The 15,923-nt window shown below is 37.6% G+C and overlaps 1 protein-coding gene across 1 annotated transcript in view; it reads right to left on the bottom strand.

Moving 5' to 3' along the window:
• Positions 1–13,619, bottom strand: part of SEPSECS (Sep (O-phosphoserine) tRNA:Sec (selenocysteine) tRNA synthase) — a 33,665-nt gene extending 20,046 nt beyond the window's left edge. Inside the window, exons 1-6 of the mRNA XM_042936776.1 lie at positions 13,190–13,619; positions 12,218–12,372; positions 9,729–9,847; positions 9,240–9,398; positions 5,905–6,058; positions 2,395–2,497 (exon numbers count right to left, since the gene is read on the bottom strand). Coding sequence (XP_042792710.1) covers positions 2,395–2,497; positions 5,905–6,058; positions 9,240–9,398; positions 9,729–9,847; positions 12,218–12,372; positions 13,190–13,303 — 804 coding nt within the window. The 5' untranslated portion in view covers positions 13,304–13,619. The remainder of the gene's footprint in view (positions 1–2,394; positions 2,498–5,904; positions 6,059–9,239; positions 9,399–9,728; positions 9,848–12,217; positions 12,373–13,189) is intronic.
• Between the last annotated feature and the right edge of the window lie 2,304 nt (positions 13,620–15,923).

The raw sequence follows: 15,923 nt of genomic DNA, 5'->3' as shown, positions 1-15,923 counted from the left end.
AGGCATGTGGAGAATACGGAAATGTAATCTATGAAAATTAAATATTTTTTGCACTAAGTTTAAAAAAGTTAACGCTAAATGTACACAACGACTGTCACTATTGTAAAAAAGGAATATACATATAAAAATGAGAAGAAAGTGGACACAAACTATTAAGGGTATTTGTTAGTGTACAGGTTTATGAGTGATATTCTACTCCTTCCTCAGTCTTCTGAACTTTTAGTAATGCTGACGTGCTTAACTTTCAAAAGAATTGAGGCTGATAAAACTTAAAGAGGAAAAGGGGAAAGGGAGAGGAGACATAAAAACAAATCACTGAAATAAAATGTTTTTCAAGATTTCCAGTGTAGAGAATTATACAGCTTTTCTCCGCTACCATTCACATTGGAGATAATCTAGCCTAGAATTGTGATGAAAACGTTCTTTAAAAGTTCAGGAATAATGCAAAAAGATATGGAAGAAATGGTGCACGGTCTTCCTTGACATAACATGCCTACCACCCACTCCAGCTCTGGACTTCTTGCGTTATGTAAACTTATGGATTTCCTTACTGGTTAGGCTAATTTGAGTCGGGTGTCTTTTACTTGCAGCCAATTGCATCCTAACTGGTACAACCTTTGAGTAAAAAAATTAAGCAGGGGCGCCTGGGTGGCTCAGTCAGTGGCATCCGACTTTGGCTCAGGTCACGATCTCACGGTTTGTGAGTTCAAGCCCCATATCAGGCTGTGTGCTGACAGCTCAGAGCCTGGAGCCTGCTTTGGATTCTGTGTCTCCCTCTCTCTGCCCTACCCCCACCCCCCTTGCACTCGGACTGTATCTCTCAAAAATAAATAAACATTAAAAATTAAAAAAAAATTAAGCAGATCAGCTAATACCATCATACAAACCACATTTATATGAGAGATGATACCAGCATGCTCCAAGAAAATTTTTTTTTCCAGATAGGATCTACTTGGCTAAGAAGCATTCACCACCACACTGGAGAAGGTCACAGATAATCTGTGAGTTAAGTCTTGCCCACGTAACACAAACCACATGTGCCAAAACTGAGTATGTGATTCACAACATTATGCGTACAAATTATGTAACTTAACACCATACATGGATAACGCCTATCCACATCCTCATACAGTATAAATAATCGTTGTAGTAGATATAATACTTCATTTACTCATCCAATTTTTTCAGTAACCAGTTATTGTGTATCAACTATGTACCAGAGACCGTCTTAAATACTGAAGACATAACAGCGAACAAAACAAAGTCACAAAGTCTCTTCCCTAACAGAACCTTAATTCTGGTTACTACCAATAACTAGACAATAAAAAAATAAATATCTTATCAAATGGTGAGAAGCGCTATGAAAAACAGAGCAAGAGGTCATCAATTTTAAGAAGCATCCAAATTTTCCACACTACTAGGTCAGAAAAAACATTACCAATTAACATTACAATGTTAATCAGACACCACTGATTCTAAGACACCCCAATTTCAGGGATGTTATAATGTGGAAAAATGTGTACCTTAAAATCAATGTTTCTGGTAAAAAACACAAAAAAGGAGACAGAAAATGCAGGCAAGACACAGGACCCTGTTATTTTAGACAGAGAGTCTAAGAGAGTCTCACTGACTTCAAGAGAGGTAAGACACCAAGTAACTCTCTGGAAGAGGAATCCAGTGAGAGGAAGGAGCAAGAGTAAAAACAGGGCAGTGCACACACATGTGGCACACGGGAGGCACAGAAAAAAAGGCAATTAGGCCCAGAGACAGCGGATGGGAGGGAGAGCACAAGTAAATGAAACTGGAGAAGGTGCAGAGGCCTGAAGACACAAAGCCTTGCAGGTCATGGCGAGATTCTTATTCCGAGCGGGATGGGATGCCCAGACACATTTTCAAAACATGAATCTAAAACAGATGACCAGGATCTAGTTGATGCTTGTAAAAACAAAATCGTCACGTGTTTTAAACCCTGCCAATTCCATAGCTATACACTAAAATGTTTATAAGTGAGGCCATTTCCAGCCTAGGATAATGAGGTACAGTGGTTCCTTAAATGTTAAATATGGAATCAATCATCAATATAGCTTAAAAAAGACAATAATCCAGTAGATTAGAAAAATGAGAATACTGGTAATGAAATGTTCTCAGAAAGTCACAAAAAATAAGCTACTGAAGTATTTCTGTGTTGGTCTTGACCAAAGCTAGTAGTCCGATTACCATTAAAGAAGAATGATTTTTACTGTGTGGCTATAAAATGCTAATTTCTAACCCGCCATGAAGTTGAAGATGCTACAGAGTTGATTTTACTACGTTAAGTTGTAAGAAAAACAAAGTAACAATCCTGTAATACGTTAAAATCATTGTTTCTTGACGCATCTTTCTAAACTCTCTTACCTGCTGGATGAGGTGCATACATTTGGAAGACTGCACCCCGTACGCATTGTTGACTACATGCGGAATGCCGTAATCAGCACAAATCACAGCCAGTTCTTCTAATCTACAGACATAAATATTCAACAGAAAGACATATTTTTACTGTGCTTTTATAAATTACAGTGTGAAAACTTTTCTAATTTAATAGTTATTCTTAATGTACACTAGGAAAAAAATGGGAAAATTGAAATTTCTATATCAGAATTTTAGCATAAAATTCAGCAGCAGGCACTTCAGGATAAATCTAAAAAAGCTTTTAAAATAATGTTACCAATAAATGAGAAACGGGTATTTATAAAAACTTACATAGATGGTAGCTTTTAAATCGCTTTAAAATTTCCTATATATATATATATAAAGCAAGAAGCAGATTATAATGACCCCTTACAAGGTGGTATGCTCATTTTTAAATGCTTTTGGTTGCTTAGTATACTAAAGCTAATATCTGCAAAATAATTAGCATATCTTGAAATCTTAAGAAATCTCACATTTAACATCTCATAAAGTAAAAAATACATTTTCAAGTAGACTTTAATGTATTAAAAAATACAGAACATTAAAACGTTTCAGTACCAAAATAACATTTTCCAACAACTTGGAAACTAAAGAATCTTTTAAATAGCTGCCAGTTTTAAATTCACTCTTACTTTTTCATTTGACACTCCTTATATTAAAACAATTTGAGAGTCTAACTCTATGTAAAGTAAGGTAATAAATTTCAATTAGAATGTAATAAATGATGTTCCTCTGAGAAACTAACTACTACTTGTGACGGAGGTGATCTCTTAATAGAAATGTCTTCACGTGCTGTGAAGCTAAGACTAAATCCTATGATTTAATAAAGTTAAATTTTTAAAAAATGTTCTTTTTACAATATAAAGAATCTAGAAGCAAAGCACTTTTATTCAGTAAAAGTTCTTTCCCACACGGATGTATTTCAAATATCTATTACATAGTTTTATTACTTACTTTTGCCAAATACGTTTTCTTTTTTAGTAGATACGCGTTAATATGTTTTTAAAGTACAGATAGGACTGACATTATTCTGTTCATTCGTCCGAAGTTTTCAATCTACTTCCTTAAAGTATTATGAATTAAAGAGTCATTTTATCATTCATTTTCATAAAGCTCACAAATTGACACAGGAACCTTTCTACTACTTAAATTAATCAGACGTCGTTTTTAACAAACTAGACCTTCTGGGATATACCCAAGTATTTTCTTCACAAAATGCACTTTTATGTGTTTGTGTTCTAATGAAAGCATTCCTTAATAACAAACTTCCTTGACCGTAAGATACTATAACAACATAAAGTACTATTTTAAAAAGAAAAAAGAATCACTTGTGAGTAGTTTTAAATACTCAGAATTGAGGAAGTCTGCTCATGTTTAGAGCGTGTATAAAGGTATTTAATGAAAGGCAAGGAGAGACAAAAAATCTTACATGTGAATCAAATTGTATTCTAACTTAGCAGCCAACTGAAGATCAGCTTGTCAAATAGAAAAAATGATATCCTTTTTTATTACATTTCCTTTGACTGATTTTGCCCCACAATACTCTGTCAAATGAATTAATAAAGACAACGTATATATACAACTATTCAAATTAAGACTATAAAGGAATTAAGCTTAATGCAATGAAATAAAATCATATTTTAAATTTAATAAAATCAGAAGTTCAAACATATTACTACAACTGTGTATTACCATTTTCCTAAAGTTCACCCATACCAGAAACAGTCATTCTATAACACAACTAAAAATAATGGCACATGAGAATTTTGCTCACTGATAAAAAACTTTCGTGATTTGTTTCCAAAAGAGATAATACATGTAAAATACTTAACCCTACACCAAGCATACTGTAAACATCAAAAAAAAGTCAAAATGAAACAAAACTATCCTCAAGCATAAATAATCTAACATAGGGGCCCCTAGGTGGCTCAGTTGGTTCAGCATCTGACTTCGGCTCAGGGCATGATCTCACAGTTCGTGAGTTCAAGCCCCGCATTGGGCTCTGTGCTAACAGCTCAGAGCCTGGAGCCTGCTTTGGATTCTGTGTCTCCCTCTCTCTCTCTCTGCCCTCCCCCGCTCGCACTCTGTCTCTCTCTCTCTCAAAAATAAACATTAAAAAAATCTATCACAAATATCCATGTGCTGTTTTTAGAAATGGGATTTATTTCTATCACGTTAAAATTCTTCTAGATAGCAATATCATCAATGAAGAACAATAGAGATGTTTATTTAATATTTCAATATAAATTTAAAATCTGATTGGTAAGTAATGAATAAACAACAAAAGCATATGTAACATAATCTTAAAATAGAATCCACAGAGTAACATAACAAGGTAAATTTTCAAAAGCATGCTCTTAAAATTGTCTCTTAAAACATGCCTATAATAATAAATAGTAATAATAATAGTAAAATGATAAAAATTAACATACATTCATTACTGCTGAAGTATGTGATTCCATGAATTAAAACTAAAGTATATACAACTCAACCTAAAAAAAATAGTCCAAGTCAATATAGTTTTCACCAATTATTAGCACATCAGTTCAAAATGTTCAAATGAAACAGCTGCTGTCAAAACTAGGAATCTGTATTACTATACTCAGGCCTATTACATTTCCAGAATAAACATTTGTGGACACCCTTTAAAGAGTAAACATTTGCTTTTTCCCTTTCTGCTTTTCTTTATTCTTTTCTTCCCTTTTCTCTTGAGAGAAGAAAGGTGCAAGTGAGCAAGGGGGAGGGGGGGGAGGGGGAGAGGGGGAGGGAGGGGGAGAGGGGGAGGGAGGGGGAGAGAAGAGAGAAAGAGAGCAGCAATGCTCTCCTGAAGCGAGGCTCCAGCTCAGCCGATGTGGGGATGTGGGACTCGAAATCACACACTGTGAGATCATGACCCGAGCGGAAGCCAGATGCTTAACAACAGAGTGACCTAAGTGTCCTTGCTTTTCTTAAATGTATGCATTTTTCTCAAAATGCAAAGACATCCACTGTGAACACTTGAGTGTACATGTGAGTTAATCTTCCAATTAAAAGAATTCAAAAGGCAATAAATAATCCTAAAATTTTCTATTTAAAAATCTGTTAATACTGATAGTTCTTACATAGGAAAACTTACTGTAAGATCAAAGAAATGGAGATAGCAATGAAAACAAGTAAATCCAACATTATGCTTAGAAACTTCTACAAAACAATGAGGAAAAGATACACAGAGATTAGAAACAGGAACAAACAAGAAAACAGAGATGTTTTTTGTCTGCTCAGGTCCACTTGCTACTAGTTGTTTTCCCAACTTCTCTACCCAAATTTTCATTTTCCCAAACCACTGTCGTTTCTCCACCGGTCCCGTTCACCTATTTACTGCCACGTGTTACTTAAGCATGTTTGACAGTTAGTAGGTCTGCATTTCACTTAAAAGACCAATCAACATCTACAGGACAGTATTTACAAATTATTTACCTATCAGGCACCCTTGGAGCAAAACAGGAGGTAGTAGAATGAACGCACAGAATGTGATCAGGCCCAAGTTCCCGGACTTTAGCCTCCACTGCTTCCAGGTCTGTGCGCAGCTCGTCACCTTCTAACACGTTCTCTATTACCACGGGTTCAAAACCTAACCAAGCCAATCCGAGATCAAAGTGTTAGGTAAACGAAAGTAAGAAAAATCCTGGAACTCTAGGAAACAGTGCCATTCTGCATAAGAACTCTAAATATTTGATTTGGTCAGTGAACCCTCCCCTAGTGATAAAGACCTGGCTCAATACTGGTATGAGTCAAAGGCAGGTCAAAATAATGTGAAGGACCCCTAGACCACAATTAGGACCACAAAACTATTTAACACTCAGATATGCCCAGAAAGATATGCCTATTTCTGGGAAGGAAAACAAATGTCAAATAGACACCTATAAAAGTAATTACAGAGTCATTGATAAAAGGATCACTTAGTACATACAATTTCAGACCACAGAAAAGTAAATCTACTCATTCTCTGGCAACATTTCATTCTAAGTTCACCTTATGTCAGGAATGAACAAAAAAATAATACAATTCAAGTACCAAAACAAATCACAATCAACTTAGTATTTTACTAAGGAAAAAGTAATGCATTTTAGTAGCCTAATGATCACTGACCCATCTCATAGTTTACAAGGGTCTTCTATAACTTACATACAAAAACTTTCCCAATTGTCAATTGAATTAGTACACTTAACTAGCATATGCTCAAAGGTCTACCCAAATAATAACTATGTAATCTTGTATGGTGAATATTTAGAGATCCATGAACATTAAGAGTTGTATGTGCAACATATACACTAAATAATGTATGAAGCATTTATTTTTTTCATATGAAATTTATTGTCAAATTGGTTTCCATATGACACCCAGTGCTCATGCCAACATGTAAAGTATTTAGATAACTAAATTATTTTGTAATATTAGTAAGTACTTAGGGTAAAAGTAAAATCTAAGTGCTTAAATCTTACAAACTGGATAGAAACTAAACTTGGGAAATTTTACACATAAAGTTATTATGCAGTTACATCTTGAGTCTTCCCAAATAGCAAATCCACAGCAGACTAGATTCATGGATTTAGGAGCTGTAAGAGATTTAGAAACCATTTAGCTGATCTCACTCGTGTCAAAGATAAGGGTGCTGAAGTTTAGGAAAATTGAGTGGCTTTCACAAGACCACACAACAAATTAAAGCACAGTTATGAGCAAGTACTTTTGTGTTCTAAAATCCATATCAAGTTGTCTGCATTCTATCTACAGAAATATAAAAACCTGGCCACTATAAAATCAATTCAATTATGTTGGTGCAGAGATGTCCAGGTTTTATACCTGTATTTTCACAGCTATCAAAACAAACACACAAAACTTTACTTAAATAAGTAGCTTCCTAATTACAGCTGATTTTCTATTATTTCTCAAATTCTCTAGACACGATCTTATTTTTGCTTTTAAAACTTTTTAAAATGAAAATTTTTTCTGAGGATACAACTATCTTATTTACTAAGAATTAGGCTATCCTAAGAAAGGATAAACTATAAATTGTAGTACAAATCCTAACATCTTTTGGAAAAGTTTCCAGTTTTTCAACATGGCAATCTTTCCCAGAAGTTTGGTTATTAGTTCTTTGGTTAACATGATATAAATAAATAGACTTAACAACTTTACGCCACTTAAAATAAATCGGTATATTTTTTAAAAGTCTATCAGTTTCTGCTATATGTCCTTACTATGAATCCCTTTACATGAGTTTCTTTAGGATTACTTACACAGTTTAATTATAGCCTAATACAGTTCATTTCATACAACACACTGAGGCCATTCAAAATTAACCTCAAACTCTCAATTTCGACTTGAATTAATCAAGCCAAATACTAAAATACCAAAGTAGAGTTTATGCCTCATTTATACTTAATAATGTCTATATCCTTACACTTTTTCTTTCTTTCTTTCTTGACTTAGAGACAGAAAGAAAGTGTGTGCACGTGTGCACAAGCAGGGAAGGGGCAGAGAGTAAGGGGGAGAGAGAATCCCAAGCAGGCTGTGTGGAGTCTGACGCTCAATCCCATGAACTGAACCATGAGATCATGACCTGAGCCAAAATCAAGAGTCAGACATTCAACCAACTGAGCCACCCAGGTACCCCTGTATCCTTACACTTTGATTCATGCTAATAATTTATGTGTATTCCACTTATGTATATGCAACAACCATTCCTGAATCACGGTCTATGCTCCAAGGATTGCTGTTGGGCATTTCATATGCCATCCTATTTAATACTCAAAACAATCTTGTGAGACGGGTAATCATATTCTTTAAAATGGGGACATATGATACAGCAATTCCACTTCTGAGTATACACCCCAAAGAATTCAAAGCAGAGACTCAAACAGGTACTTAAGCACCCATATTCATAGCAGCATTATTCACAAGAGCCAAAAAGTGAAAGCAACCCAAGTGTCCATCAATGAATGAATGAATGAATGAACAAACGAAATGTGAAATATATATACGTATATCTATGCATATATATATATATATACGTATATATACACAGTGGAATATTAGCCTTAAAAAAGGAAAGAAATTCTGATACGTGCTACAACATGGATGAACTTTAAAGATACTATGCTAGGGGTGCCTGGGTGGCTCAGTCGGTTGGGCATCCGACTTCGGCTCAGGTCACGATCTCGCAGTCCGTGAGTTCGAGCCCCGTGTCGGGATCTGGGCTGATGGCTCAGAGCCTGGAGCCTGCTTCTGATTCTGTGTCTCCCTCTCTCTCTGCCCCTCCCCCGTTCATGCTCTGTCTCTCTCTGTCTCAAAAATAAATAAAACGTTAAAAAAAAAAAAATTAGTTTAAAAAAAAAAAAAAAAGATACTATGCTGTGTGAAATAAGCCAGTCTCAAAAGGACGAATACTCTGATTCCACTTACATGAAGGACCCAGAGTAGTCAGATTCATAGAGACAGAAAGTAGAAAGGTGATTGTTAGGAACTGGGGGTAGTGTGGAGGGAGCAGTTATTGTTTAATGGGTAGAGACTCAGTTTAAGAGGATGAAAAAGTTCTGGAGCTGGTGTTACGCAATGGTTGCACAACAATGTGAATGTATTTAATGTCAGAGAACTATACCTTTAAAAATGATTAAAATGGTAAATCTTGTTATGTGTATTTTATGACAATAAAAGGAAGGAATAGGAACACGCTTAGTTTCTTTCTCACTCATCTATCTCTATATAAACAGTCTGAATCTTCTGCATTATATATGCCACTCCTCTTCCTTTACCTGCAGTGATCATGGATTTAAAGCAGGACTTCTGGTCTATTCTCGGCCATATAATATATTTTGCCTTTGGTCTTCTGTGTCGTAATGTTAAGAAACACAAGGTTAGACTCATACCAGTTGCCATAGGAACTACAAAGCAGTTGGTCACTGTATGGACACCTAAAAATAAGAAGTAAAAGAGAAATTAGTTATTCCACTGAAAAACCAGCACCCTTCTTGAAGAAATGATATACTTCTTCAATTAAATAGTAAGAGTTATAGACTTAGTGCTTCTTCTGTCCTTGGTCTCAGGAGGCTCACTGCCAAATTCATCCTCCTGGCTTATGGTTCTGATTTTCCATCTTTTTCTAAAGGGTTTTAAAATATATATATATGTATCTTTTCAAAAGCCATTTATAACCTATTTGGAAAGAGGCATTAATAAAAGATATTAGGCAAAAGGGTGTATGTCTGGTCAGCCAAAAGTATTATGATTAACATAGTACATACCAGCCAACTTTATGATGTCCAGGACCAAAGAATTGGTAATTTTGTTCAAAAGGCTAGAACCTGCAGCTTTTGGTTGCACAGCAGAAATATCACCCGATCGTCCAATTCCATGAATGAACCTAAGCAAAAAATGGGCCAACAACTGGACAAAAATATTCAGTGTTCTAAGTAATCCACTGTATAAGTATATAGACACAATAATCAAAACAACAGGCAACACTTGACTATTGTAGATATTTTTCATACACTATTAACAATGTAAAAATATCCTAGTTAAGTTGAAACAAATTCATCATTTATACTGTGGTAGCTAGTCTCCCAAGATGGCCACCATCAATTCCTTTTCTCCCTACGCTACACACTATTGTCAACACCAAGAGAGAGAATCAAATTCCTCTGCATTGAATCTGCACTGGCCTTAGTGAACTGCTCGGCCAGGAAGAATCTAGCAAGAAGTGATGGTCTGGAATTTCTGATCTAGGTCAAAGAAGCCTTAAAGCTTCACCTGACCTCTTGAAGGGCTTGCTTTTGTGGGCGTTCCCTCTCATAATCCAGCGGCCATGCTGGGAGAGGCCCATGCCACCTGGAGAGGCCCATGCCACCTGGAGAGGCCATCTGATCTCTCAGCCATCTAAGTGAGTCAACTTAGATAAACTGTCCAGTTGAACCTAATGACTAAATGCTCAGCCAACATCTGACTACAACTGTATGAGAGACAGAAAGCAATAATCATCCTGCTGAGCCCAGTTAACCCCCAGAACTTTGAGAGATAATAATAAATGATTGTTTTCAGCCACTAAGTTTCGAGGTATATGTTGGCAGCAATAGAAAACCAGAATATATGTAACATCAGATTCTCTTCTTTCTTTCCATTTCCTTAACCAGAGCAGTGGACTAAGTTCCCATGGGCATGAGCTGCTATTTCAAATATCACCTTAATTTTAAAAATACTACAGGTGACCCCTGAAGGCAGGAGTTTGGGGGGTGGCCCACACAGTCAAAAATTCACAAATAACTTTGATTCCCCCAAAACTTAATTACTAATAGCCTACTGTTGACTGGAAGCCCTACCAAGTGACACATATCCTGTATGTGTATTATATACTGTTTTCCAACAATAAGGTAAATTAGAGAAAAGATCATGTTATTAAGAATATCATAAGGAACAGCAAATGCATTTACAAGTACTGTACTATATTCATCAAAAAAAAAAAATCCACATGTGAGTGGACCTGCACATTTCAAACCTATATTGGTCAAGGGTCAACTGTGTATACTCCTTAAAATAGTGTGCAAATCTACTCATTGTATATTAGATGATGTCATACACGTGAGAGATACCTCTGAATATTCTTCAGAATCAAAAGTCTGTTTGTACTTTATAGTTAGATCAGAAATCCTTCACACTGGGATTATCACAGAACACTAGTGTTATACTTCATTATCCCTGAAACCTAATGTAGAAAGCATTTTTTTACAAATATTATAAATCATGTTATCAGCCCATTTTAACCATGAATTTTTCATCCAAGTTATAGATTCATTATTATTATTAGTTCCGACTGCAATGGTTTTGATTGAAATAAAATTCTACTATCTGCAGAAGAGTTTCATCACTGCAAATTTCAAGACAGGAGTGTTTACTAGTTTACCTATATTTCATGGAAACTTTGAAGAACAGAGAAATGATCATATTTGGAAATACTACCAATTAAATGGTTAACAGAATTGATAAAAAGCTCCCTAAAATATTGCAAAAGAAAAAGGTGACTTAATAATCTAAAATCAAATTTAATGTATCTTTCCTGCATCTACTACAACAAAGCAAGGTATTTATAAAATAACTCATTTTAGATACAGATGAACAACATTTTAAAGTTCTACCTACATATCATTCTCTTAAAAAAAAAAAAAACTTGCAGTGTTAGAAAAGAAACAGCAAACTGGGGCACCTGGATGGCTCAGTCGATTGGGCAGCCGACTTCAGCTCAGGTCATGATCTCACGGTCCATGAGATCAAGCCCTGTGTTGGGCTCTTGCTGACAGCTCGGAACTTGGGGCCTGCTTCAGATTTTGTGTCTCCCTCTTTCTCTGCCCCTCCCCTGCTCATGGTCTCTCTCTCTCTCTCAAAAATAAACATTAAAGAAATTAAAAAAAAAAAAACCCAGCAAACTATAAACAACCTTAACATATTTAAACTCTTACAACCAAACAGGCTTATTACATTAAACGTTATTAACAGAACGTATAGGCAGTATTGTTCACCACCCAGAACCTGACAGAATAGCCACCACTGTCATCCTACTGTCCTGAAAAACACATACTCAAATTGTTTCCATCTCCCTGTTGCATCTAGTTTCTATGTCCATTTGAATAGGGGAGAAGTAGGTTACCAATGGACATTGTATAATTTAATATGTTACTATTACCACCATTGTTTTTAACAAAAAAAAAGGGGGGGGGGAACGTCTTCTACTTTAAAAATATACCTGTAATGACGCCGAGCAACTAATGCAGATGCCACTCTCCCTTCTCTTTCACCAACACCACAATTACCCAGGAAGTTGTTGCTGTCCATGATCGCAAGTTCATGCAAAAAGAGTTCAAGTGTACTTTCATCCCAACCATCCTCTGGACACTTGCCCTTTAAACAAAACAAAACAAAACAAAACAAGTATATTGAAGAAAACCATCCCCCAGGACCTTACTTCAATACATTTTTTAAACTTTGTAATGTGTATTTTGCCATACTCCTTGCTTTCTAAACTTCAGACATAAATTCCGCACTATGCAGAAACCTCGAATAGGCAAAACATTCGTTACAGTGCATTACAATTCTCTACAGATTGCCAGAAGTGATAATAAATGAATACGATGAGATCTACTCAGGTTTGATGTTTCAATGAGTTAAAGTAACTGAAAACCAATAAACCTTATCCTCAACGAGGACTGTTCCAACCAGGCTGCTGAAACTAGGGATTGTCAAACGTCAGTGAAATTAAAATTCGGCATACTGGTAGGAACGAGACCTGTGAAGTTCGGGGGCAGCTCTTGGCTCGAGTTAGTATGTCGTGGTTTAGAAACAAAGTGTTCCGTGAGTCCTTGGGAGTAGTGGAAGACGGAAGATGCCAACCTTGCCCTTTTCGCCAACAAACAGTAGCAACTGGGACTTCCACATCCCGAAGTTAGAAAACAACCAGACTCAAAATCCCGACTCCCGCACGCTCCCTTCACAACACTCTCTGGGTTTTGCTGACTTTGGTGAGGCTGAGAAGGAGCTGAGCGCAGCAAGTCAGCACAATGCTTGCCAAGCTGCGACAGACTGCCGCGGACAGGTCTCAACCAGCAAAGAGAAGCGGGTGGGCAGGACGCAGCACGACCGGGGCGCTGGGCGGAACCGGAGGCTGGGGGGGCGGGAGGGGGGGACGCTGCGGCTGGAGAGGGACCCGACAGCTCGGTACCTTCTCCAGAAGCAGCCGTACGAGGTGCTCATGCGAGCGGCGGGCCTCACAACCCTGCCGCACGTAAGCCGGCGACACCAGCCGCTCGCCCGCCGCGAAGCTCTCGCGGTTCATTTCGGCGGTGGCGACCGCAGCAAGAGAACACTCGACACACCCTGCACCCACTACTGAACCGGGACGCAACTCGCCGCCTGGACGGTACGGCAAGGCCTTGGGACAAAAAGCGCGTCTCGCTTTCGCACATGCGCAATCCGCATAGATGATGCACTAGCAAGCGTGGACTTGAGCATGCGCAGACGTCTGCGCGTGTGGCGGGCTCCTGAGACGGGCTTAAAGGCAGAGTTTGCCTTTGTGCAGAGGGGCCGAGGAAAGTACAGGGGAGCTATGTGAACTTCTCTGCAGAAAAACTTTCGGATCTTATGTGTTCCAACTCCGTTGAATGGTGAGAGTTGTGCAGTCTGTGCTTCAGCCTTACACAGTGTTTCTCATATTGCAGAACCTTTCATCCTTTTTGCACATCCCAACATTTCCTATTATTGCCTTGACAGCCCGCTACGAAATAACCGTGTCCCGCTCCTTCCGTCCTTTGCACTACAGAAAGCCCCAATACTTGTCACCCACCAACTGATTTTACTTTTTTTTTTTGTATACCCCACACCCACGCCCACATACCCATGGATATAAACTTCCTAAAGTCTAGGGACTTGGTTTTCGCTGCCATACCTCCCCAAGCGCCTAGAACAGTGCCCAGAATATATAGTAGGGACTACAAAAATTTTCATGTTGATTTAATGAATTGCTTTGACCATTAAACAACCCAGGGCTAGGTATGGGATATATAGGAATGAAAAGATAGGATCCCTGCTTTCAACTTCCTTGCATTCTTCTTAGGTGAGCCTACAGTAATTCCTGACATCGCTCGAGTCCACTTGAATTGGTTCATACTCGCTTGCAAAAGCTGATTGTTAAATGTGCGGTAATTTTGTGAGCTGGTTTTTCAATACAGCCACTTTAAATTATATTAAAAGCAAAAGTGATGAATACACAGACTTTATCACTTCCTACTTATTTTTACTACATTTTATTGTTTAAAGTGCGCTTCTGAGGTTATTTACCTCTATTATATCCGTGTGGTGGAAACACAACATAATGGTGTACCACCGCACATCTCTTTCCAACTCCCTGTTTAGGGGCATCATGATGGGAGTTTGGAATTGGCCATGGTAGAGTGGAAATCACCATGGAAATCAACAACTGCTACACATCAGGCCCTGACCTCTGTGCTCCTGCCCAGGAATTAGTTGTTTAGTATGTACCAACTCACCACTGTTCCTACTACATGTTCCCAGGGCATCCTACCATTTGTCAGCCTGGTACTTGTCAAGCTGCATTTCCATTGTTAATTTTCTGTTTTCCTCACCTAGATTGCGAACTCCGGTTTGAGGAAAGCTATATGGGATATCTGTGTTCAAAGCACAGAACTAAACACAAAATAGATGGGCCACAAATTCAAATTTATCTGAACGATAGACGGTTTAAAAACTTTGTAAAATTACACAGAAATATAAGCCACAAAAATAATGAGAATTTAGCTCATTTTTTAAAGTAAACATCAGACTTCAAACTTTTGAAGAGTTCAGTTCTTATTCCCAAAATACAACTATTTTTGCAACTTCTTTGGAAAAGCCTTCAAAGCTATCTTGTCAATCACATGTAAGTACAAGATCCATCTCATTATTGAGTGGACACTTTAGGTTTTTGAGCCAGCAGTTTCTCTCACCTTACTTACCAGTCTTAATTTGGAAAAATGTTTGTTTCCAGAAACTAAATCCATCATCAAGGTATGCCTTCATAGAAATTATTCAAAAACTGCAGGCTGTGGAAGCAATTTCAAAAGAGGTATTCCAATATTATCTTCATCCATTCACACATCCAATGAGTATTGAACATCTAACATTTTTTTAATTTTTTCTTTCTTTCTTTTTTTTTCTTTAGAGAGAAAGCGCCTGTGCAAGTGGGGGAGAGAGGGAGAGAGAGAGAGAATCCCAAGCAGGCTCCATACTCGGTGCAGAGCCAAACGTGGGCCCCGATCCCACAACCCTGAGATCATGACCTGAGCTGAAATCAAGAGTTGGATGCTCAACTGACTGAGCCACCCAGGTGCCCAGGCATCTAATATTTTTAATAGCAACAACATCAGAATAATTTAATTGTCTTTACAAGATGTAACATAGTTAAAAATAGATCCAACATTCATAGTCTGAATTTTGCTTGTGTCACTAGTTGTTTGACTTTGGGTACATTACTTGTACTCCCTGAGATTTACTTTCCCCATTTGTAAAATAGGAACATGGAGGAGACCATTGTCTTGACTAAATGAGATGTAATCTCTCAATGCCATCTTTGCCTTGATGGACTGGTTGTACAAATGGACAAGGACTAGACCTCGTCTGATGTCCTAAGAACCCCGACCCATAATCTCTGCAGTAAGTAGCCCAGGAAGCCAAACCAAAACCCCTGCAGCAATCTCACCAGAACAGTTAGGACTCAGTCAATGACTTCCAGCTTCCCAATTTTTTCACTTGCTTCCAACTCAGGACTAACCAGAGAAAGCAAAGTATGCTCCCTAAACCAATGACATAAGATGCCCTTTTCTAATTAGCCTACCTCCATCTTCCCCTTGCTAACAACTCCCAATCAGAGCATACCTGAACCCTTCCCATTTTTTTCACCA

Source organism: Panthera leo, chromosome B1 (genome assembly GCF_018350215.1).
Source record: "Panthera leo isolate Ple1 chromosome B1, P.leo_Ple1_pat1.1, whole genome shotgun sequence".
Classification (NCBI taxonomy): domain Eukaryota; kingdom Metazoa; phylum Chordata; class Mammalia; order Carnivora; family Felidae; genus Panthera; species Panthera leo.
Note: the sequence above shows the minus strand (reverse complement) of the source record. Positions and strands in the feature narration are given on the sequence as shown.